This window comes from Cebus imitator, unplaced genomic scaffold (assembly GCF_001604975.1).
Source record: "Cebus imitator isolate Cc_AM_T3 unplaced genomic scaffold, Cebus_imitator-1.0 Scaffold125, whole genome shotgun sequence".
Lineage (NCBI taxonomy): Eukaryota > Metazoa > Chordata > Mammalia > Primates > Cebidae > Cebus > Cebus imitator.
Window position 1 is genome coordinate 3,591,434 of NW_016107440.1, and position 25,727 is coordinate 3,617,160.

At 41.6% G+C, this 25,727-nt stretch overlaps 1 protein-coding gene across 6 annotated transcripts in view; it reads left to right on the plus strand.

Moving 5' to 3' along the window:
- MSRA (methionine sulfoxide reductase A) overlaps nucleotides 1-25,727 on the plus strand; it is a 373,388-nt gene that overhangs the window by 185,107 nt on the left and 162,554 nt on the right. For all 6 annotated transcript variants that reach the window (XM_017540446.2, XM_037742692.1, XM_017540447.2 and 3 more), the window contains one exon: nucleotides 7,544-7,663. In XM_017540446.2, coding sequence (XP_017395935.1) covers nucleotides 7,544-7,663 — 120 coding nt within the window. The remainder of the gene's footprint in view (nucleotides 1-7,543; nucleotides 7,664-25,727) is intronic.

Genomic DNA, 25,727 nt, shown 5'->3' on the forward strand with positions numbered 1-25,727 from the left:
TTAAGATGGTGTTGGGTTAGGTTACATCTGCATACTGTCCTGGGAAAATCACTTTTCTAGAGATGGCCTTCCAAGTGGTTTTAAGATTTATTTTTGATTGAAGTGTTTAGGTCAATTATGTATGTTGACTAAATTTACAAATAAACTTGTTTGTCAAAAAAAATTACTAATATAACAAAATATTTTCAAATTCATCTGTAAGTCCAGTGTAATTCTAATTAAAATTTTTAAAGGATATTTTATGGAATTTGCCAAGCTGATATTAAAGCTGAATAGTAATAGGCCAAGAACAGCAAAGAAAATTTGGAAGAAGTGCAAGGTAAGAAGACTTACTCTACTAGGTATTTTGACTCATCACTAGCCTGATGACAACCCTGTGATCTTTTCCTAGAAATCTGCTCCATCTACACTGTTCTCCACTTAAGCCAGTAATCTTTGAGGCAACCATAACTCTCTCTCAAATCCTGCATCAAATCTGCCAGGAAATCCTTTTGGCTCTGTCTTCAAAATACATCTAGAATCTAATCATGACCCAGGACTTCTTCTGCTATCACTTGGTCTAAACCATCATTATCTCTTACCTAGAATTCAGCCATAGTTTCTTAACCATTCATTGCATCTGTGCTTGGTTCACTCTAGTCTATTCTCAACCGAGGACAGCCAGAGTGATCTTGTAAAGCGTAAGTTTTGTCATGTCCTCTCCTGCTCAAACTCCACTGTGGCTATGCATTTTATTCAGAGTAAAATCCAAAGTCCCTCATGATCCCACAAGGCCCTACATGATCTGATCCCTCTCCTGCTCCTTCCTCCTTGTTTACTCCAGTCAAGCCGCATTGGCTTCCTTCCTGCTCCTTACAAATAGCAGGAACATTCTTGTTGTCTCTGTAGGACTGCTCTCTGCCCCTTGCCTGGGATATCCAAATGGGTGACTGCCTCACTGCCTTCATGGCTTTGTTTGCAGTTACTTTCCCTTTGAGGCTCACCCTATTTAAAATTGTGCCCTCCCAGCCCTCCTGATTTCTCTGACCTGCTCTGCTTTTCTATTTTTTATAGCCCTTTTTACCTTCAAACTGTGTCATCTACCTATTATTTTTAATCCTTTTCCCACTAGAGTATACACACTAAACAGGGTAGGATCATGTTTGCTTTGTTCACTCATTTATCCTATGTGCTTAGAGCACTCCCTGGCATATCGTAGACCCTGAATAAATATTTGTTGAATAAATGATGAAAAATAGTTTAGTGTTGGTGCAGAAATAGACAGATGGAACATAACATAACAACCAGAAATGGGACTACTTACAATGATGTCATATAAAGGCAACATTAGAGATAAGTGGGAGAAATAATGGATTACTTAATAACAATTTATTTTGGATACTTGGTTATCAATATAGAAAATAATAAATTGATTCCCCACCTCACACCCTACACAAAAATTATTTCCATATGGATTTATAACCTAAAATTAAGAGTAATTTTAAAGTCAGTAACTTTAAAGCTTCCGAAAATATAGAATATTATCTTTATAATCTATATGGATAGACTTCTTATACAAGATACAAAAAACACAAATGATAAAGGAAAAGATAGAGGTATTTAACCATATTAATATTTAAAGCATCTGTATGACAGTAGACATCCTAAGTGAAGGTAAAAGCAAATCAGATGGGAGATAATATCTATAAACACATACTGGTCAAAAATAGTATCCAAAACATAAAAATTGCAACAAATCACGAAAAATATAAGAACCCAACAGAATAATGGACAAAGGCACTTTACAAACGAGAGAACATGAGTGTCCCATATACCATATGAAGAGATGCTCGACCTCACTAGCAAGTAGCTAAGTATATAACAAATCACAAGGAAATATCATTTTAAGCCCATCCAATTGGCAAATATTTATATGCCTTCTAACACCAAATGCTTGCAAGGCTGTGGCGCGGCAGAGATCCTCCTCCATTGCTTATAGGACAATCACACCTTGCAAACTCTTTTTGCCTCCTTGTCCCTGTAGCAAGGATCCCAGAGCGCCCAGGCAATAACTGTATCATATAACTCAATGGACTCTTGCTATACTCCCTGATGAAGTGTACTGTTTTGGGAACCAGGACCTCTAACTCTACAGAGCCAAGAATTGTGGGGATAGGAACTACAAAGTGTCCTGATGGGTCCCTGAGATGGTAAATGAAGGCAATCCTCTTTCTCTCCTTTGATTTCCAAACACATGTATTAAACTTTGACGCAGTGTGTCCCTACCTTTGGAGTCTTTGATTTGGTGTCCTGGAGTCCAGCACACACCTGCACAGAGTTTGTTCTCTGAACAGATGCTGTGGCTGTGCCTTGAGGCCATTCCAATGCTTTGTCAGGATGGCAGTTCCTGGCGATGTGCAATGTAATAAAACAGGTGGAAACTGGCTGTGGGCTTGCTGCTGCATCTTCCTTGTTGCAACGTGAGTCGCTTGGTCTGATGGATGTTATTTATGGAACAGAAGCTGGCCAAGACCCTGAAGGCAGGAAAGTCAAACCCATGCTGGGAATACATGTGCGTGAGTGTAAGAACACATCACCGGCCCCTTCATCATGGAAGGAGCCCGGTGTGATCCTTTGCCACCTTGTGGTAGGTTGGTCCTCTCGAGGAATGGTGCTACATAAGGCATTTGGTGACAATCTCTGTTGCTGGCCATTTGGACAATTGGTGGTGGAAGTAGGTAGGTGGGCCTTGGGGAGCGGGCATTCATGCTGTTGGGCTATGTGTAACCTGTCTCTGTCATTGTGGCCACTTCGTTTCTGCATCCATCACGCAGGTACTAGGGTGCCCAGTGAAGAGGCTGGCTGGCATCCCCTGGCCGGGCCCCTTTCCATGCTTTATGGATGAGTGCCTCTTTCATGGTAGGTGCCCTCTAGCTGGCATTAACATGCGGTGCAAAGGTCTCCATGCAGCACACTCACTCCTACATGTCCACATGTGTCCCTCTACCCCAGATTTCCTAATTCCTGATTTTCCAGTCTTTGTGTTTCTGGCCTCTGGCTAGGTAGCCAAGCCACCTGCTGCTGCCCTTGAGTCCACAGCTGTCCTGAACTTGGGCTCTTCTTTACTTTCTGAAGGAAACAGTTGGGAGGATTTTCTCTTACTCCTGTCTTTCCTGGCACTCTCGAGTGAGGCTGCAATGTGGCTGCTATACGTTTCCAGTGTGCACCAATATAATAAGCCAACGATTCAACCCCCACTCCTCTGCCAAATCAGCCTTTCTGTTGGCCCCCAGCTGGTTGTACTGGACCACCACACAGCCATAGGTGTGAAGTGAGGGAGGGAGTTGGTACAGCCAGCGGGTGCTAGGGGAGTCTGGCTCCCTATTCATGCAGCCTGCATGTGCCCTCTGGTCCTGCTTATGTGTGATTTTTTATGTACAACTTCCTTTATCATGATAGACTGTGGCTGCAGCCTCTTAACCTTATAATCTGGTGGGTCTGATGGAACTTATCTTTTGATGTGAAATTTCAGCCTCATAATCCCTGGTGTTCCGTGGTTTTTGTGCACTCTGCAGTGAGCTTCACTAGTACCCGTGTCATGGTCTTGAAGTGCCTTTTCCCATTAAACTAGGCTTCTTGGTGCAATGGCTGATTCTGGGACTGGGTTAGGAAATGTACAAGGTTGGCCTGGGACGTTGTGTCAAACCAGAGAGAAAGCAAACGACGAGACAACTGAGGACACGGAGCCAATTTGAAGAGGGTCTCACTGGCCAAAGATATGACCACTGGAGCTTACACAAGAGCAGTGATTGAAGCAATCAAATATGTTTAAATGAGTAAGTTTGTAATGCTGTTTACAAAACTCTTCGGTTATCCTCTAGGAATGCAGTGGAAAATAAATAAAAATCAAACAAACAAAAAAACCCCTTTGTTAGCCTGGAACGTGGTAAGTACATCCTCTTGAAGACACTTTGTAAATGGATTGATGAAGCATTTATCTTCCCTGTCTTTTATGAATTGTACCACTGAGTAACAAAGTAGTAGCTGAGGGGAAGCTTTTCATTATAAGGTATGAAAACAAAGTAATAGAATTAGAAGATCACTATTTTGCAACTCTCCAGGAATTAACACATCTAGGCATTGAGCATCCATTGTTGCTAACTAGACATAAAAGAGACAACTAGGCATTCTGTGCTTTCTAATGAAAGACCATCCATAGCCCCACCTGTAATCTTGCCATAGGATCAAGTCTGAGTCTGATGAAACCTCTAGATCCAACTGTTGTCTTGCAGAAAGTTGTCCTCTGAGGATGGAGGCATGAATTGAATTGTGCCTTGAGAACGCAGTCCTCAGAATCCACATTGTGGGAAGCTGAACAAGTCAATTAGACCATGATCTGCAAGGGATAAGGTCAAAGGAAAAGAATAGAGACAATGTGTTGATTAAACAAACTTAAAGATGGCTGGGTGCGGTGGTTCATGCCTGTAATCCCAGCATTTGGGAGGCTGAGGTGAGCAGATCACCTGAGGTCAGGAGTTTGAGACGAGCCTGACCAACATGGCGAAACCCCGTTTCTACTAAAAACATAAAAATTAGCTGGGCGTGATGGCACACACTTGTAATCCTAGCTACTAGGGAGGCTGAGGCAGGAGAATTGCTTGAACCCGGGAGGTGGAGGTTGCAGTGAGCCGACATTGCACCACTGAACTCCAGCCTGGGTGACAGAGGAGACTCTGTCTCAAACAAAACATCTCAAACAAAACAAAGCAAAACGAAACAAAAAAAGCCACCAAAACTTAAAGACATATTAAATTTTTAAAAAATGAACAAGACTGTAATGTCAGGAGTGAACCCTTAGATGATAACAGTGTAAGAAACATAGAAAGTGATTACTGCGAAAGTCAGATAATGGTTCCTTTTTGGGCTATGGGGTGTCTGTTGTGGTTGGAGCGTGGCACACAGAGGTATATCTAGGGTGGATGGCAAACTTCTAATTCTTGACCCGGGTGGTGGTTATAAGGGTGTTTATCTAATAGGAGTGCCTTGAAATATATGTTTGTTTTGTGTGTTCTTTTGGTATCAGTTTTGTTTTATAACAGAAGGCTAAAAAAGTATTTTTGAGAAAATCATGCATACTATATTTTATTTGCTGATATGCTGATTACCAGATTATTAAAATAGGGTAATTTTGCTATAAATAAGCCTGTTTTCTTTGTTTAAACGCACACACACATTTTCACACTTGCACCTTCAAAGCCACTTAGTAGAGTGTTTAGGCTGAACCTGCAGCCACTAGACAAAGTGTTGCTTTGTGGAGTTTTATCCTCCTAACAACCTGTGTCTTAAGTCACGTTCGTCTCCAGAAATGTGAACGTCGATTGTATTCCAGTCCCTGAGACATTGTTTCAGCCACACGTGGCACCTCATTCATCATCTTTCTCATGGGGTCCTTTCTTGATCCTTGTTAAGCATTAAAAGGGGATTAAGTATCTCTCTACTTGCAGCTAATGTTTTGCTTTGTTTGGCCAAGAACATTTTAAGTTTCAAAAACCTGGGGCCATTGGAGTGGGATTGTGGGCAAAGGTCAGGGCAGGCTGGCTACCAAAATGCCCTGTCATGGACCTTGTGCGTAGATGGTTGAAGGATTCTGGTGCTCTCTGGTGTCATCGCTTTTAGTCATTGTGCAGCACAGAAATATTTTACTCAACAAACTCTGCAGACTCCTGAACTTCAGAAGTGGGCTGCCATCAGCCTGGCGCTCTGCACAGATCCTGGGTGCCCTTGTGGTCATTTATGTGCAGTAAAGCTGCTCCACTCACGTACAGCTTTTCCTTCTCCAGAGAATACCTGTCATCATCCCCTCATCCCAGGGAATGCAACGAAGGAAAATTAATAGTGAATCATTTTGCCGGAGACCTGTGGATACTTAATTTTTATAGACACTCAGTAAATAATTATTTATATTCACTTGTTGCAGCAAACAATTCACTTATAAACGGGAAAAATGGTATTGCAGGGTGTAACTCAATGCATATGCTTATGTTGTTTCTTTGAATTTTTTGCTTTCCTTTACAAATGTACTTTTCATTTTTAAAGTAATAGGAATCTATTATAGAAAAATTTGAAGAATGCAAAAACTTTCTAAATTGTCACCACTTTAATACAGTCATGGTTATAGTATATTTAGTATATTTCCTTCCAGTCTAATTTTGGTGTGAAATTTTTAATAGTTATAATAAAAATGCATATAATTGTGTTTTTTTTTAATTTAGCGTTAGATCATTATGATCTAATCACAAACATATTTCTATGTTGCAATATTGTCACAACAGTAATTTTTTACTGCATTAAATTTTATTATTTGGCCTTATATTTTTATGTTAACCTATTTTTGATTAACACATTTTAGCAAATAGAATATTGTCATATAATGTATAACTTTATTCAAATTGCTTTTTGTGTTTTGTTGCTTTGAATTTTTAGAGTAGAATATTAAAGAGTGCCGAGAATTTCAGTAAACTTCTAATTTATCTTGTAGCTCTGTCATCAAATCTAGTAAATCGAGTAAGTGTAGGAGGGAGAGGTGTATAGTGTATGTTAATTTACAGCTGTTGTTCCACCCAGGATCTAGTTATATGTCACTTCATAAAGCCATATAAAATTTGAGTGAGGCAGTAATCTTTTTTACACCTAGAAATGGGCACAGAATACCGGTTGGACTGGACAGTTTAGAAACTTATGGTAGGAAATGAAGGTTTTTACTTGGAGCCCAAGGAAGTGCAAGGCAACATTGTCAATGTGTTTGAGTGTGTGTGTGTTCCTGGGAGATGGTTTGTGATTTTCATCAGATGTTCAAAGAGATCCTGTGACTGCTGGTATAGACACAATGTTTGCTAGTCAAATGGAATGCTGCTTTTACGAGTTTATTTGTTTGTCGTTGTCATTCTTGCCCTGCCTCCCCTCTACACCTTTCTCTTACATTCATTATGTTCAGAAAGAAAACTCAGAAAAACATACTTTTGGGTAAGCAGTGATTTATCACATGCAAGTTTATAGCGATTAAAAAAAATTAAAAAATTAAACATTTATGTGACATTGTTAATTGGAAATATGCATAACTTTATGTAATTTTGGAAGTTTTCCCATTAAAATGAGTAACCTCTTGCTATACTTCTTTGTTAAAATATTTAAAAAAAATACATGACCAGGGAGTGGATCACTGAGTAGATTTTTTATTATTTCAACTTATGAATTGAATGTGGAAATAGGAAAATAGTTACCCCTTTACCATGTTGTTTGGAAATGTGTAGATTTACTAACTCCATTAAATTTGAGGACTTCTAAGTTTTTGCACAGCTAAAGCAAAGAGATATTCTATGCAAATAACTGTAAATAAAATTATTTACTGATGTTAAGAACTCTCCTTTAAAAGATAAAATCTTGGTCATTTTTGGTTATCAAATGACAGGAGCAACTCTGTTTTCTTCGTCTAACAGGTATCGTATGTGCAATGACCACTTTGTTTTGAATAATCAGTATCTTTCCTTTTTTTTTTTTTTTTAAGGAATGGGCTGTTTCTGGGGAGCTGAAAGGAAATTCTGGGCCTTGAAAGGAGTATATTCAACTCAAGTTGGTTTTGCAGGAGGCTATACTTCAAATCCTACTTATAAAGAAGTCTGCTCAGGTAGGAAGAATTTACTTTGTTATATTACTAGGAGAAACAAGGGAGGGCTTGTTCTACTGTTGGTTGACAGGTGCCTTAAAATGGCAATATGTTTTTTCAAAAGTGTTTCTTCAGTCTTTATTGTTTTTGTAATATACTTGTGGGCCTCTCACTTTATATGTTTAGAAGATGCTACTCTTCCTGTGAAATATGTAATTTAGCTTTTGCTGTGGAATAACCACTCTAAAACATGGTGGCTTAAAACAGTCATTTTATTAGCTTGTGATTCTGATGATTAGCAGTTGAGGCTGGGCTCAGCTTCATGGTTCTTCTGCTAGCCACTTGGATTTGCTCATGTGACTAAGGTCAACCTCTGGGTTGCCTGGGGGCTAGTTGGCCTCAGCTGCTTTACTCATAGGTCTGGCAATTAGCACTGGCTCCTGGTTAGTGCTGTCAGCTGGGGTAATGGGGAAGATGGACTATGTGTATTTCTTCAGCACAGTGGCCTGAGCTAATTCACATGGTGCTGGATGCAAAGAACCTAAGAGCAGCAAGAAAGGACAAGCCCCATTCTCTGTGTTAAATTCACTTTTATACCATTGGCCAAAGCAAGCCATATGATCTAGGCTAGATTCAATATGAGACAGCTCCCAAAAGTTAATGATATAGGGAGAAGAATCAGGACCTTTATTGTAACAATCTACCACATGAGACAAACATGTCATATACTAGTGTATTTTCTGGAAGGAAAAACACTGAAAGCCCTGCCGTAATGCAGGGATCAGCAAACTATGACTCATAGGCCAAATCCCACTTGCCACCTATCTATATAAATAAATTTTTGTTGAAATACAGCTGTGCTTATCATTATTATTATTATTATTGCGTATTATCTATGAGTGTGTCCATGCCACAGTAACAGAGTTGAGTGCTTGCAACCAATTATATGGTCTGCAAAACCTAAAATATTTACTATTGGGTGCTTTACAGGAAAAAAATTTGCTGACCTCTACTCTAGGCTAACAGGGTAGGTAGATGCCCTCATGGAAAATTCTTTCTTGAATACCAAATTACCTGTCTGGATTTGTTTCTGACCTTCAAGGATTTCCTTTACTTTCCTGCCAGCTCAGATAGCATTTGAAATGTTTTTCTAAAAAAATTATATTCACCATCTTAAGAGGTCTTAATAGGGAGGGAGTATCTGTATATAGTCCACCATGTTGATGGAAGTGGGGTATAAAAAATATGTAAACAGTTTTATCTTTTAAAAAAAACAAAGGCTTAAATAGGTGTGGTTTTCGGAGGATGCTCTCAGCCCTCTGAGGACATGGTGAATGATGGAGGGGAAAAGTTGGAGTGTGGGAGCTTGGTGAATAATGAGCATATTGATGTGTTTGCTACAATATTAATTCTATTTTGAAATACAATTTGAGCTGTACAACAATGAAAATATTATAAAAATGTGCATATTCTTGTTTTTCTTGTCTCTAGAGAAGGATTGAAATATTCTGATTGGTATGGAGAATGGTGTAATGAACAAATATTTTAATGGTAATCTGTTTTTTTAACTCCTGTTTCGAAATTAAATGCTGTGCAGAGCTATAAATAGACTCAAATGAATCCTGGAGATCACCCAGGTGTATCCTCTCAAGTCTTAGGAATGGAAATGAATAGATTCTTTCCTGTAATTCTAGGCATGACTTAATGGCCTAAAAGAAAAAGGTTGCTAAGAAAATCCCCAAATATCTACTGCTTATACCTATTTTCCTCAACCAGTAAAATGTTAACAATCAATTAGAATATTGTGATTGCTTGTTTGCTTGAACCCTTTTCAGTTCAGCTCTTTGCCTTAGTAACAACATGATAATTGCCATGTGTTAAGCTCATGCTGTATGCAAGACACTCTAATAAGTACTTTTTCTGTCTTTGCTTTTCTTGAAGCAGTTCCATGAAGTATGTCAGTTTCTGTCTTTTACAGAGGGAATGTTGAGGCTCAGAGAGGATAAATAACTTACCCAAGGTCATACCTAGCAGAAATCCCTACCTCCTTAACTCCCAGCTTGAAGTCTATGTCATTGACTATGATGTAAGCCTCCCAGCCATCATTATATCCCAGCCATTCTCCATTTATCCCTTTGCACTCCTTCCACTAAGTCACAAATTCTCTTTCATATCTATCCCTCTGCTATATTTTTTACTATTTGGTGTGCTTTTAAATTATTAAGGAGAATGCCAAGGAAACCCTTTTGTCTTTCTCGTGTTTAGAAGGAAAAAGGGCCAAACCAGTTAACGCAAACAGCTGGTATGTTAAAGGCTTGTAGCTGTGGCGAAGTACAGAAACCATGGATTTTGGTAAAGAACTCGATTTGACATGAGCACTACCTGCTAAGTTAACAGTAGCATTGGGAAGCATGGTTGTCATGGAAACTTGTTCCTGATTGGAAAGAGATAGTTATAGGGTCTTACCCAGACACAGAAGGCTCGAGATGATTTCTTTCCCTAGGCTTTTTTTTTTTTTTGTTCTGATCATAAAAGGGAAAAACAAAAAGGCAGAGAGGAGCTATGATGGAAAGGTCCCTCTGGCACATAAGTGGTAGAGACTTCAGATCCCTGGGAATAACAGGGAAGGAGAACAAATAAGGTCCCTAGCTAGAGTAATTATGGTAACCAGCTAATTAAAGATTTTTGACCAAGGAGAGGGGTGGGGGAGATAGAAAGCAAGTTACACTGGCGGGCCTCCCCTCTGAAGCCTCTGGTGCTCAAAGCATTGCTGAACAAGTCAGCCCTGGAGGGGTCTGACTTGAAAGAAGAAGAAGAAGAAAAAAAAAAAAACCCAAGGCCCTGGTAAGATGCATAGTAATTGCTGAGGTTCAGTGTGGGAGAAATACTAGTCTGTACTCTAGTATTTGCGTTAATTTCAAAATTGCTTTCTCTTGGGCTTGCAATTAAATTTGTAAAACTTTGATCACAATCTGTGAATATTTTGTAAAGGTTTTTACTTTTATTTTGTCAAGAAAGGAAACATAGGGACTTGGATTGTGTGCAAATTCCTTCTCTCACAAAGCATTACACTTGAGCCTAAGGTACCATGTGGTTTCTTGGGGCAGGTACCATAAATATGGGAGGAGGGGTTATCAGCATCTGCAGGGCCAGCTTTACCTTGGCACTCCGTGCAACCTCTCATGTGAGGACACACATCAGAGCTTCCACAAGCATTGTCTCAGCACACAGGTGGGTGAACACAGGCCAAGGAACCATCGGCTCACATTTGTTACCCCTGCTGTGCCATCGGGTCTGCACAGCCTTAACGGGGGAGGAGTGAGCCAGAGAGTGTAGATGTGCTTGTAGTAGCAGTGTGTGTCCAGAGAGAGGGTGTAGATTTGTGTCTGAATGGTATTTCCCTGTGGAAACTGATAGGGCAGGGACTCTGAACCCCAAACTGGAGTTGTGACTAGGCGTGTAGAAAAGATAACATGGCTTCTCATAGTAGCTGAGAGAGGAGGTGTCCCCGGCGTGGGCTCACTAATGGGGCTGTTTGTGGTGGGCAATCTCCATTGCTTGGTGCCACTTGCACCTCACATGTGTAGGGAATACAAGGAGACAGTCTCTTAAGAATTTGGAATAAAGTTACCCATTGGGAATGGCAGTATAAAATCAGCCTGTACTGAATCAGAGCCGAGATAGACAGTCGCTTGGAAGAGAGATTGGTATCCATGTCTGTAGGATTTCAGAGTAACATAATGGAATGCCCTGACTATGTAAAAGGAACATAGGGGCTCAGTGGGAGTTTGGTGAGCCAGGACAGCCCAGGAGAGGGGAGGTCCTGGCCACTGTCTCGGATGTTCTGGGCCAACCCACAGAGCCTGACACCATGGCACTTTTAAGTTTTATCACTAACCTTGTGTTCTGATCCATACTCTGTAAAACTTTCTAATCTTCTGTCCTCCTGTGGGGTTTATTTACAGAAAGAAAATGCAGTGAAATCAGGTTGGTCAGGCAGACAGTTCTAACTCTCACTTTGAATTCAATAAAATGCCACTCTGAGATATATATCTCAGGTTCATTAAGCATTGAACCAATAGTGCACAGGCTGAGAAACTTTGCTCTCCCAGATGTTTTAGGCCTGAATTCTTACCCCTCTGAAAGCCACCCACCACCAGCTTCTGCACTAGGCACCCAGGCTTGGCTGGGATGCAGGGTAGCGTCTCTCATGGCCAGCAGACCTCTGATGGGCCACTGTTCTGATTCATTTCTGATCTGTCTCTCAGAGATGTGCCGAGAAGTAATTCATGTTTTAGTGGCCAGTGTTCTGTACCTAAAATGATGTCCAAAGATTCACCCATCCATTTGTGTTTCAGACTCAGCATCTGGCTGGCACTAGAGAACCCAGAACCTGGTCTGGAATAGCCATGAGGAGCCTCACTTAGAGGTGGGCTCTCTTGAAAAAATTAAATATGCCACTTATTGGAAAGGTACCATATGCAAGGCATTGTACCAGGTCCTAGGGAAAGGTTGGTTGTGATGTGAAGAATACTAGTTCCTGTCTTCCAGAATTTTCTCTGCAGTGAGATGAAAGCTTGATCTTTCACATTTGTTTTAAGGAGTTGGGCTGACATTGGTTTTCTCTTTACACATGCACACACACACACTCCCTCAAACAGTTGTTATGCAAACCAGCTGATTAACTGGCCTGCTGTTGCTTTACTACATTGATTTTAGAAGTAATTGAGCTATTCAGATTCCTGAATACTCTGATAGAGAATTATTCTTACATTTTATAATAACGACTGTACAGATGAAAATATGAAAAGACATTCTGCAATGGATAAGCATTCTGGGTTAATTTCAGTGCATTAGCCTAATATACAAATACCCCATTTCTGGCAAGAAAACCCAGGATGTTCATTCACTGGGTAATATCTTTTCATATTTTGCTTACAGATGTTCAGAACAATTCCATGTTTATTAGTCTATTCAAAAGCTTTTAGAAATCTGCACAGCCAAGTGGCACTGATACCAGAAGCATGAAAGGCGCTGCACAACTTTTCCTCGTCAGTAAGATCTACACAAGCACCATGGGAAATCTGAGGCCCAGACACTTGTTTATCAACAGAATAGTCCGGTGAATTCTCAGGCCGGCTGTTCAGCAGAGGTCCCGAGGAGGAGCCCAGGTGTGGGAAGAGCGGAGTATGGAAGTCCTCGTGTGACTCTCCAGGGTGGGGGTACAACCAACTACATGGTCTGCAAAACCTAAAATATTTCCTGTCGGGAGCTTACGTGTCATGCCCTGAGCCCGTTTCCTCTCTTGTGAAATGGAGCAGTGCTGCTTTGTGAAGCCGGTCGAGTTGTGGTCGGATTCTTATTTGAAAATAAAATTGTTTCAAATCTGAGTATTCTATAAAATCTAGGATATACACTTTCTGCTGCCCTAGCTTTTGGGCACGTTAAAGATGAACACCATGGATTGTGAAGCATAGCTTGGCAGGGCCTGGGCCAGCCTGAGCAAGTGTGCCTGGCACAGCACGCGGAACCTGTTCTCTTCTTCGTCTGTGTTCTTAGGAGGTGAGGTCATGTCACCCGCTTTTCCAAATGCATGTGATTATTTCCTTCATGCTTGAGAGCTCTAACTAAGCATGGAATAGTAATTTCCCCACTAATGTAAAACAAGTCAGTGTACTTTTTTTTTTTTTTTAAGTTCGATTTAATTTCTGAAGTGTTTGGGTGGAAGCTCATGTCTCTGTATCTTACATGAGATGAATGATCCCATTCTTCTTCAAAGTAGGGATGATTTCTGTTATTAGCAGATTTTATCAAGCAATGTAAAACTCATTCTAAATTCCTTGCAGACTGCATTAAATCTCTTTTTAGTGCATAGTCAGTCTTATTGTACTCATTTCAATGTCAGTCAAGGTAAATTACTAAGTTATTGACATACTCCTGAAAATGCGAGAATTCTGGTGTTCAGTTCTTGCTACAAGCAATTTGATCGCTTTTTATTCCTTTATTTTAGGCATAAAATTGGACCTTAAACTTGCAGCAGACAGGATAAAAATGCTTATCTCTCTCAAACCAAGAGGTAGAAAGCAGACTTTGAGAGCAGAGACCCCTGACTCATAGTTATACCCTTAGGACCAAAGATAACCCTTCACCCAACCCCATCTCCCCCACTGCCCCATCCACTTAACTATGCAAGACAGATTAGTTCAGTGAATGCACCCACTACCTGAATGGAAAAAGTATAGGTCAGGAGAAAACAGCTGGATTTGATTATTCTAAACCTCACTCACCAGAAACAGCAAGCTTGGCTTCTCGACTAGCAGCACCCCTCTCAAGAATTGACATCAGAAGTCGGGGGCATAGGTTATGGGGAGGTCAAGGCATTTGAGACCCAGAAGGGCTTTAACCATCTTCCTATAAGGTATCTTTCAAACTGGGTGACTGTGGAAGCCTCAGACTTTCAGAAAGGCAGTGCAGGAGCTCCAGAGGTAGTGATGTTTGAACTGGGTAAGATTCAAGCTGCTTGGAGAGGCCATTCACAGCTTTCATCTGTGTTACATGTTGATGTCCTGATTAATAACCTTATTTTGAAAAGTTCTTCAAAAATGTTGGGAAACCTCTGAGACTGCTTTCTTTGTTGGTTAAGGGAACTGAGGCTGAGAGAGATGACTTGATTTGAGAAATTTTAGTAGAAGGGTTGAAAATGTACTTGTCTTCCCAGATCACAGTGTGGCTTGAACACCCAAAGGAAGTTTGAATTGTATACCCATCCTGCCCCTCTCGGTGAGGTTGACAGTCAAGGATTCACAGTGGTGTGGCTTTGCAATTGGAAATGTCAAGATTTGAAGAAATCAGAGTTTTGTCATTTGGTTCCTGTTTATCATTTCTGTTAGGGTGGATTTTTTTCCCTCTATACAGAGGCCTGGGGTTGCCTGATAGATAGGTCTCATGTCTGTTAGATGCATTAAGTCCTGTCTGTGACAGCCAGCAGCAGAGCTGAGGGCATGACAATAAAGAGTGCCTGCAGGAGCCCTGGACTTAGGACTGGGAAAAGAAGTCATTGAACAGGGTGGTGGTCTCCTTGCTTCCTCACCTCCCTCCCTTCAAACTTCTGCAAATTGACTTCCTAGCCTGGGCTGGGGACTTCCCGGGCCTGCAGAGTCGGGGCTAGCGGTCTGCAAATTGATTTGTCCACCAAGCGTGGCCTGGAGACCTTACACATAATAACCTGGTGCACATCTGCTCCAGTTTTTAATATACAGAGGTGATGGCATTGTGATAAGTAAAACATGCACTCAGCCAGGGCTATTGAATTCAGACCAGCTTTTTGCCATTGCATGGTCCTTTATCCACTGATTCTAAAATTCAAGTGACTCTATGGGGGCTCTCTGGTAGTATCTAGACAAAATCATGTAGTATTTCCTACATAGGTATGAAACCTGCATGCTGATGGGTAGTTCAAAGTTGAAACCAAGTAGACATGGGCACATTTTGCTAGAGGAATCCCAAGTTTGCCCAGATATTTAAATCCAGCATTAGACATCAGAGAGGATGAGGATTTTCTTTAGCTTCAAATAACTGAAGGCTGGCAAGCAGCAAAACATAGGGCCCCACAAGACCGCTGTCCTCAGAGGGTAAAGGGAGGCATTTAGTGCCTTTCCTTCCTCCTCGGGCCATTGGCTAAAAACTCAGTAATGTCAAAATCTGTTTTTGGTTATTGAAGGGCAAGGGGTGAATGAATTTGGATGATTTATAGATTCTCTGGAGACTGTTGCATGTGCTACACATGTTCTTCTTATGACCTTGATATTTTAATATTCTATAGCTTGTTTGACTGCTCAACCCACTTCTCTCCTTGAACAGCTTAAGTCACTGCTGGGGAACAGGTGCAGCGGTCAAAGGTCAACAGACTTTAAGTAGTTAGATGTGTCAATATTTCAGCATATCTGGTGGTAAAATTCAAATAGGGCATTTAAGTGAAAAATAAATGGAAAGGAACAATAATAAAAACATCCTTTATACCCATTCAACACTAGAAATAGGTTATTCTTTCATTGTTTTAGGATTATATTCTTAAAGACTTAGAAGGGAGATTAAGAGGAATTTGCTATAGCAAGCAGTTCTTAAAACATAATTGCAAAAGCAGTTGATGACTGTGCCCACACTTATGTTTTCAAATCACATCTAATGGAGCCATAATGTAATATGAGAAAATAACCCTATGAGGGGTCAGGGGGTTGAGCTTCTCTAGGAATTTTATGTAATATGCTGGGTCTTAATTACTTCATAATGACTGACAATTTTTAGAGGCTTAGACTAAAGGTTTCTTTTTTTTTTCTAAGTTACATTAAAAATAAATATCTGGGTCAATTACTGGCCCATCCATCTGCCAAGTGAAAAATGCAACAAGAGGGAAAAACATGGTCACTCATCATGGGAGTGAGGCACCCAGACGTGAGCAGAGAGGCTTGGGAAGAGGTCACTGTTGTTTGCTGGGGCTGTGCCTCTGATCTGGTGGGGTCTCTTGAGCCTGGGAGTCATTTACAAACCACCGAGGCCCCTCAACTGCAGAAGAAGCTTTGCTTAATAAATCCTGGCCTCTGATGCGTGGAATTGTGAAGTCTCTCAGGGAGTGCCGAGGAACAGAACTAATTTCAGTGTCTTCCTTCTTTGAAAATGGGAGCTAGCATCACATCTCTGGCTGGAGCATTCTGATGAGGGTGATCACCTACCCACAACGTGTTTTGAACCCCCTTTTATTTATAGTTGTTGCTTTCCTCTTTGTTTCTCGATGTTTCCTCTTCCTCCTGCTCCTCCTCTCCCCTCTATTTCTTCTTCTTTCCTCTAGTTATGGATAAGTTGGTTTTTCCACTCTGGTTTATTGTTACAAGGCTTAAAAGAAGTCACAGAAACTGGTGACTTAGCACATGGTAGACATCTTAGGTTTAGAAGAACAGTTGAAAACATAATGCTCTCACTGGGTATTACAATAGCAGTTTCTATCCATGGCCAGTTTGTAATCCACAGCTCATTCCACCTGCTGATCTCTGTCACAGGCCCGTAGATAGAGCAGCATCAGTGCTCCCCCCTTACAAAAGTGCTGGGGGTCAGGGACACTTAGAAAGTTGCTCATTGTGCCACCTGGCTCATTAGAGGTTTTGACAATCCCTGCTGGTGGGACCGAAAATAAAACAGAGTTTACATTTAAGACTGTTTCCTTTTAAGCCTTTTCTTCATTCATTTCCAATAAATGCATTTTCACATGTCTTTCTTGAGCATTTTAGGATAATTTAAAAACATTAAGCTGTGCTAGAGTTGTGAAAATAGCTTATAAAAAATAAGCCAGAAGTCAGGAACTGTTTAGATGGATGTGATCTGCACATGGGATTTTCTTTTCTTTAGCTGGATGGACTTTAGAGGTCATCTATTCCAGTGGCTTTTTTGAAACTTTTATTAGGCATTACAATTTTTTCTTCGGACAAAAATTTTGCACAGACGTCTATTAAAACAGTGTCCAAGATGCTCTGATTTGGAGAGGTGGCTCCCCAACCACTGTCCTCAATATTCTGGCCATAGGGTGCCTCCTCAAAACCCCCCAGGAGCTTAGTCTGTAAAGCAGTTGAGGATAAGGGCCAAGTTCACTCTGGGCTGAAAGACACAGTAAAATAAGAAGGTCTTCCACACCTCGTTCATTACTAGTCAGTTTCAAGGGTGCACTTTGGATGCTGACAGAAACCCACAGGACTGTTGAGGAGGCTGTGCAGAGAGAAGGGGTCTTTTAATTCTCTGCCTCATTAGAGGTGCACCCTGGCAGGCTAGGAGCCCCGGACAGAGATGTTTCTGTACAGGTTCTAGGTCTTGCAGCAAGGTCCCATAGCATCCTGTTCTCCCAATGACTGGTGCTCCTTCCATTTTCAATTTCAGCCTGACTTCCTGAGTGTATTTAATATAAAGCTGTCCCTTCCCCCTCCGTCCCAGCAGGTAAGGAGCTGATGGCCACTGTCATGACAGTGCCCCTGTCAGCAGACCTGCTTGACTCTGGAAGGATGGATTGCCAAAAAGCCATAGGTGCCTGAACTTGTATGTCTTTGTGCACAAGAAAAAATAATCTGTCACCTTGTTTAAGGCGTGTTCAGTTGCATTTGATAGTTTGAAAATGCTCTGGGGAAAAGTCATCCATCTGCATTTGAGAGTCAGGTAGTAAAATGGTGAAATCACATACCAGGGGCTCGAGTCGGCGTGGGCATTAGGAGGATGCTGGTTTCTTTTTAAAAAAGAATTTTAATTTTTTAATCTAATAAACTTTTTTTAAAGAGCAGTTTTAGGTTTACAGTAAAACTGAGCAGAAAGGAAAGAGAATAACCACCCCCGCCACCATCCCAACATCAACATCCCCATCAGAGTGGTGCATTTGTTACGCGATTCTCCTGCGTCAGCTTCTGGAATAGCTGGGATTACAGGCACCTGCCATCATGCCTGGCTGATTTTTTGTCTTTTTAGTAAAGATGGGGTTTCACCATGTTGGTCAGGCTGGTCTCGAACTCCTAATCTCGGGTGATTCATTTACTTTCAGTTACGGCACCTCAGTGGCCTCCCATTTGAGTACAGAGGTTAAGTAAGTGCAATTGTCTCTCAATCTTTGGACTAATTGCCCAAGGCTTTGATGAGGAGCAGAGTCTCATTTAGAAGGGGACTTGCCTTGGTCCAAGAATTCATTCTTACCTAGGATGTAATTTTATTTTTCTGGCAGGACATGCTTGATGCCACTGATCTCTCAGCCAAACCAGTTCAGCAGAGAGGTGAACACCAGCATGTCTTGTTAAGAAGCAGGAGATTAGATCATGAGATTGCCATACACACATGCTGATGGCCTTTCCATATGAGCTTGGAGATAGAAAATAATGGCTAATATGTTTTAGTGCTTTCTAAGTGCCCAGCATAATTCTAAATTATTTACATGTGACAGCTTCTTCAATATTCTTAACAGCTAGATAGGGAGGGGATAGGCTAGTGTGCCTGCTTTTAAAATGAACAAATCCAGGCATAGGGAGATTATCTGACTTGTCTAAACCCCCATAATTAGTAAGTGGCAGAGCCAGAATGGACGCAGGGACAGTCTATGTCAAGAGTCCTTGCTTTGAACTTCTATGCTGTATCTCTCTCAAAAAGAATGAGAAAGTACAAGTCACTACCATGAAAAGAACTCCATTGTCAGTGAGACATACAACACCCTCCCAAAGTGAGAAAGACAAAACACTCCACTAAGACTCATTGGCTAATTGGGAAGCAGGACCTGTAATTACGTAAAGGCTCCCGTCCTACTAGATGAGATTTTCCTTGAGGGTAGGGACGGTGTCTTTTCATCTCCCTACTCTGGTGACACCTGGAGCAGGCCCTGCTCTCACTAGGCTCCTGATCAATGCCAACTGAATAGAGTAGTCAGGTCCCCTCATGCATTAAATAAGACTGTGCCTGAGGATCCCATTGGAAAGTCTTGAAAGGCCTGGGGACTCTTGTAAGCCCTGCACGATGCTTCCTGATCATATGAAGAGTCAGAAAATACCACGAGAAAAGTCTAAAGTCTCTTCTAAGTTCTGAACAATAGCTTTCTCCTCCCACGTGGCAACTCTTCCCTGGTGGTTTAAAGATCAGAGGACTCGGTGAAACCAGGTTTTCCCCCATATTGTTCAGCAGAGGGCTTCGTCAGTTATTTAAGACCTTTTTAAGAAGCACATATACGGCTGGGCGGGGTGGCTCTGGGTGCCTGTAGTCCCAGCACTTTGGGAGGCCAAGGTGGGCAGATCACTTGAGGTCAGGAGTCCGAGACCAGCCTGGCCCACATGGCGAAACCCCATCTCTACTAAAATTCAAAAAGCAGCCAGGCGTGGTGATACACGTCTCTAATCCCAGCTACTTGGGAGGCTGAGGCAGGAGAATCACTTGAACCTGGAAGGTGGAAGTTGGTGGTGGAAGTCAGGTGGTAAAGGACATTCTTCGTGGTGAAGTCAGATGTGTAGGGACCCATGGCTTTCTCCCATCTCGAGTCATCTGCTTCTCTCTCCCTGCTCCCGTGGGTTGGGGGTGGGATTCCTAAGTCTCTTTTCCTCCCTTTCCCTATTTCCATTTCTTTTGAGTACTTACTAGGTGAAAAGTATTTGTCTGGACATTTGGGAAAGTTCAGAAGGTAATGTGTTGATATTCCATTCCAGGAAGGTAGACTGTCCTGGGGAACCCAGGACTAGGAGAAAGCCATCTGGGCGTGCGGGGGAGAGATTCAACTGTGCTTTCCACCCTCTCCCGGACCTCAGCTTCCCTGCACCTGGTTTTGTCTGTATGCTGGGACCACTGCTCTTCTCGGCTTCATTCATGGCAGTTGGTGTCACCCAGCTTGCCGGTGTTTCTGACTAGGGTTCTGCCCACCTCACCCCAAGTATAGGCCCTCCCTGATGGGCGTTATGCCTTTCACAGTTCTGATTTGACACACGTCCTCTGAGGACCTCAGCACAGATGCTCCAGAGAGGAGGCCTGGACCTGTGTCCTTGAGAACGCATCAGATGGAGCAGTTCCAGGAAAGAAAACACAACCAAGTCATTTCGGTTTGATGGGAGATAAACACTGCAAGATGAAACGGATTCACAATAACAATATGATCTGTCAGAAGAAGTGGCAAAGAAAGGGAGGAAATGAGTGGCTGTGTGTGAGTGAGCCGCTGATACAGGAGGCTTTCCCTGCCATTTGGACCAGTTGCAGCAGAATAAAAGCTCCACTCTGGATGAGGGATCTCACATGACAAGTATGGAAGAGCTGTTTAATGCCACCATGCGTGACCAGTGACAAGGGCATGGAAAGTGGAGTGAGAAAGCTGCAGGAACCCGAGATGGACAGAACAGGGAAGGAACAAAGTTTCCATAGAGGAGACAGAGAGAGGAGGAGGAAGCGGGGGACAGGACACCCCGTGACTCTAGTGGCACACATACACAAGTGAGGCAGCATGCAGTCAACAGGCACAGATGGACTGGTCATGTAGCCTGGAGTTAGGGCAACAGATGGACAAGTCATTGCATAAATTGACTACCCAGGGACCACAAATGCCTGCTGGGAAATCCAAGGACGTATCAGGTTAACCCAGTGACAGTATACCTGGGCAGAGGTAGACACAGGTGCCCCTGATCTGAAGGGAAAGTGAACAGCAGTTTGCACTGGTGGGGAAAAAAAATCAAATGAGATTCAATAAGGAAGGAAATTTCATTGTACGTGTGTGTGCACATACACGCATATGTGTGTGTGCGTTAAATGTGTTTTGTTAGAGGACATATCTTCAATTCATCTTTGTAAGACCTGACTTTAATTATGTCACTTCTGAATGTTGTATGACATTCAGAGCAGTGGGAGAGGAAAATAACATTTGGATATTTTTATATATATTGAAAATACATCTGAAATAAATATTTCTAAACACTGAATTTTTCATCTAAGCACAGTGAAAAATAATAACTTTCTTGGAAATAGTTACTTGTAAAATATTGTTCAGCTTTTAGAATGAGTGTAAGATACAAGATGGAGTTGTCATTTAAAAACCAAATAGTATAAAACTAAAACGAAAATAACTCTTGCTTGATATGTTTAGGTTGCTGTAATAGTGTACCACAAAAAACATTGTAGTCTGCTGTGATGGGATTGATTACCTTTTTATTTGATGGTAAAAATGGATGAATTGCGTCTTTAAGTTGCTATTTACTTTTAACATTTTAATATACTTTTAGTATAGGTACACATTTGTGTTATTATTTTTTTAAGTTTTTAAAAATTAATCAATTATTTGAAAGTCACCATGCTAGGGAGGAGATACAGCGGTGAACAGGTTAAAATAGTTTCTGTCTTCATGAAGGGCATATAATCTATTACTTAAAAAAAATAGACTTTAAGGCCAGATGTGGTGGGTCATGCCTATAATTCCAGCATTTTGGGAGGGTAACGTTGGAGGATCGCTTGAGGCCAGGAGTTTGAGACCAGGTTGGGCAAGAAAGCAAGACATTCATTTCTACAAAAATTTTTTTAAAAGACTTTAATTTTTAGAGCAATTTTTGGCTTAAGCAGAAAAAGCAAGCAGGAAGTACACAGAGTTCCCATATTACCACCTGCCACACACACACACACGTTTTCCCAGCTATTAACATCTTATATTAGTGTAGTACATTTGCTGTTGGTGGGCCAGTATTGATACGTTATTATTAACTAAGGTTCATAGTTTACATTAGTGTTCACTCTTGGTGTTGTATATTCTATAGGTCTGACAATTGTATAATACGTGTATGTACCATTATAAAATCGTGCAGAATAGTTGACTGCCCTAAAAGCTCCCTGTGCTCCACCTGTTCATCTCTCCACCCCTACAAACCCCCTGGCCACCACTAGCTTTTTCCCGTTGATAGTTCTGCCTTTTCCAGAATGTCATGCAGTTGTGTGACTCCAGAATGGGCGGAAGCATATAGTAAGTAGCATCTTTAGATAGGCCTTTTTCACTTAGCAATATGTAATTAAGGGTACTCCATGTCTTTCTGGGGCTTGATGGCTCATGTCTTTTTATCACTGAGTAATAATCTACTGTTGGGAGGAATCATTGGTTTTTTATTCACCTATTGAAATAATTGCAGTTGCTTCCAGTTTTTGGCAATTACGAACAAAGCTGCTCTTAACATTTGTGCACAGGTTTTTATATGCACATAAGTTTTTAACTCATTTGGACAAATATTTAAGAATGTGATTGTTGGATCATGTGGTAAGAGTATGTTTAGCTTTGCAATAAACTGCCAAACTGTCTTCCAAAATGGCTGTACCATTTTGCTACCAGCAATGAGTGAGAGTTCCTGTTACTTTACGTCCTTGCCAGCATTTGGTGGTATTGGTGTTTTGGATTTTGGCCATTCTAATAGGTGTGTAGTGGTATCTCCTTACTGTTTTAATTTGCGATTCCTTAGTGACATATGATGTGGAACATCTTTTCTTATGCTTATTTGCTATTTTTATATCTTGCTTGGTGAAGTGTCTATTCAGATCTTTTGCCCATTTTTTATTTGGGTTGTTGTTTTCTTATTGTTGAGATTTAAGACTGTTTTGTTCTTTATCAGATATATGACTTGAGAATGTGCCCTCCCAGTCTGTGGCTTGTCTTTCCGTTGTCTGAATAGCTTGTTTCATCAGGCATTGTTACTTGTTAACGGTCTTCATCACCTGTAGACAGGCAGTAGCCTTGTTCTCAGACCCCAGTGCTTCACTAACTGCCATTCATTCTATTAAAAGACTTGGGTTCTGCCATGATAGGAGAAGAAGCTGCGTCATCCCAGGAAGGTGTTTATGCACGTTCAGATATTTGTGCACTGGTGGACCAGAGTGGTTCTGGGAAGGTGAATTGCAGGCCTTCACAGCAGGCTCTGTTAGTCCTGATATTCTCCTAGAAAGTCAGTTTGGACTGTTGCAGTCCTGAATCCTGGCACTCACACCTTTTTTATTCACTTGCTTCTGTTGATGCTGGGTTATACTTATGGTTTTGGTCTCCCATTTTTTGTTGTGTTGGTCATTTTGTGCTTCTGATGACTTTAGTAGATGGTCCCTTGACTTCATGTGAGTTCTGTTACCTGGCTGTGGTAATCCACTGTCCCACACAGGTGCTCATTGTCCTTGTGTACGGGCTTGGGCTTTGCCAGTGACAGTTTATTCTGACCCCAGCCTGAGGCTTACTATCTAGGAAAATTACCATGTTTTCAGATTATAAAACCAGCATTAGGTTGGGTGTTTCTCACTTTAATGGCTAAACTCAAAATCTTTATGACTGTCACCCACAAACTAACTTACCTTGCTGACTTTCCCATTTCTCCTTAATGGCCTTACCACTCTCCCAGTAACTCAGACTCTCTGTCACAGAGCCATCTTTGACTTACCCTTCATCACCTGTAGACAGGCAGTAGTCTTGTTCTCAGATCCGAGTGCTTCTGTGCCCACCATTCATTCTATTAAAGGATGGGGTTCTACCATGATAGGAAAAAAAGCTGCATCATCCCAGGAAGTTATTTATGCATGTTCAGGCATTAGGTTAATGCCATATACATTTTTTTTAATGAAAACCCTGCGTCTTCCTATATGACAGCCTCTAAGAGGCTTTGTAGTGCTAAAATATGGAATGATTCTTTGGCTTTGTTTTTAAACACTGAAAGACTTCTTGAGCCTTCTGTCTTTTTTATTCCCACTGCCACCAGTGTGAAACTAGCCCTGGCTTCATGGCTGGCCCCTTGAGGCTTAGTGCTGGACACAACACCTTGGGTCTTTCTGAAGGGAGGCCTGCCGGGGACAGGAATAGGGAAAGAGCTCAGTAGGACAATCAGGTGGGGAGAAACCTTTTTAACCCATCCTAGAGTGAGATCTTCACAGTGTGACTTCATTATTCTATTTGAAGTAAATTCTAGAAAAGCTGATGCTTTTAGAAATCAAATATAGTTAGAGAACACGTTACAAAACTAAGATTTGGTCATTTTAAAAACTTTGTTATTTGCCTTTTCATATTCTCCTTTCCTCTTATTCACTCAAGTAAATAACGATTTGGCCAGAGTTTTCTTTACTTTAAAAATATTTTTTTTTCACAGACTTCAGATCTTGGTGTTTACTTGTCTTGAAAAGTATATTTTATTTTAACAAGCTAACGGTTTATTTCAACAGAGGAAGGAGAGCCCTCCAAGTTTATGTGGCACTGATTACTCCAAAGCTTTGACTAGAGACCTGTTCTTCTAAAAGCCAGACTTTTCGTGAAACTCAAGTGAATTTTAGATCACCGTCTCATACTCTACCTGGATGTCATTAAGTCACTGCCAGCATTGTTTTCCCCTCATTTCCAGTAGCTTATGAGAAGTCCAGCTATTAGTATAGAGCATTTCACCTTTTATACTATTCGGTTGTTTCCTTGATTGCCCAGAACAATCTTATCACTGGATGAAACAATTATAAATTATATGCACATAGTTTAAAATGATTGCAAGATATATTTGATCCTAGGTCTTTTCAGAAGTTTAGCATGGAATCTTTTTCAAAATTTTCTTTTTTGCAGTATTTCCAGCTATGTTTCAACTTGTTTGTCAGAACGATGGCTGCCTGGGCTAAAGCCAGTGCTTCCAGGCAAAGCTGCTCCCAGTTGGGCCCAGGTGGGTGCAGCAGGGAGCGGCTGCCTGAAGGGGCCGAGCTACTGGGAGAACAGGAGTGAGCAGGTGGGCATGACAAGGGACATGCTGGGGAGCTCAAGGTGCGGAAGGGAAAGAGCAAATGGCCTTCTGGTGCATGCGATCATTAAGGTGAGATAACTAATTAGTGAGAAGCCTTGAGTCTTGATCAATGGGCTAGGGAGACAATCCTTTATATCAAGTCCAAACGAACCTGAGAGCCCAATGTGGAGGACACTGGAAAGTCAGTTAAACAGATAGATAGTCCCACCTGTGAGGAGATGGAAGCAAGGGCCAAATTAGGGGGATGGGGTTCGGGTTGGCTGAGAGTCCTCTCTGGGATGGGAAGCTTGAAACCCATCTCTCAGTGTGTGCAGCCGCTGGAGCTGTGGTGTAGCTAGCATCTTGGTGTGTCCTAAGTTACCATCCAGATTAGATCAGGACAAACTGAGGTTTTTGTCTTTAATTCAGGAAGCAAGAACAAGTTCACTTTTTGCCTACAGCTGATTTGATGCCCTATCTGACTCTTCAGGTAGTGTTTTACCAAATTTTGTCCTGGGGGAGGCCAGTCCATATTCCAGAAGTTAGACCAGATGCTAAGATGCCCTGGGGCTGGCTGGAGGAGGCCTGGGTCATATACCACATGGTGGGGGGAGAAGAGGAAGGCAGAGGGCACAGTCTGGGCTGGAGTAGACATGGAGACAAAGGCTCATCTTGTCTCTTGGATGATCCTGGGTGGTGATTCAGGTAGGACAGGTATGTCACAGGGGCTTCTGGGCAGCAGTAGGCTCTGCGGTGTTCACAAAGTGTGGTGGCTGCTGGGAATAGTGAGCCATGCGTCTCATCAGAGGATTTCAGCTGGAAAGTCCTTTGGAATCATTTCG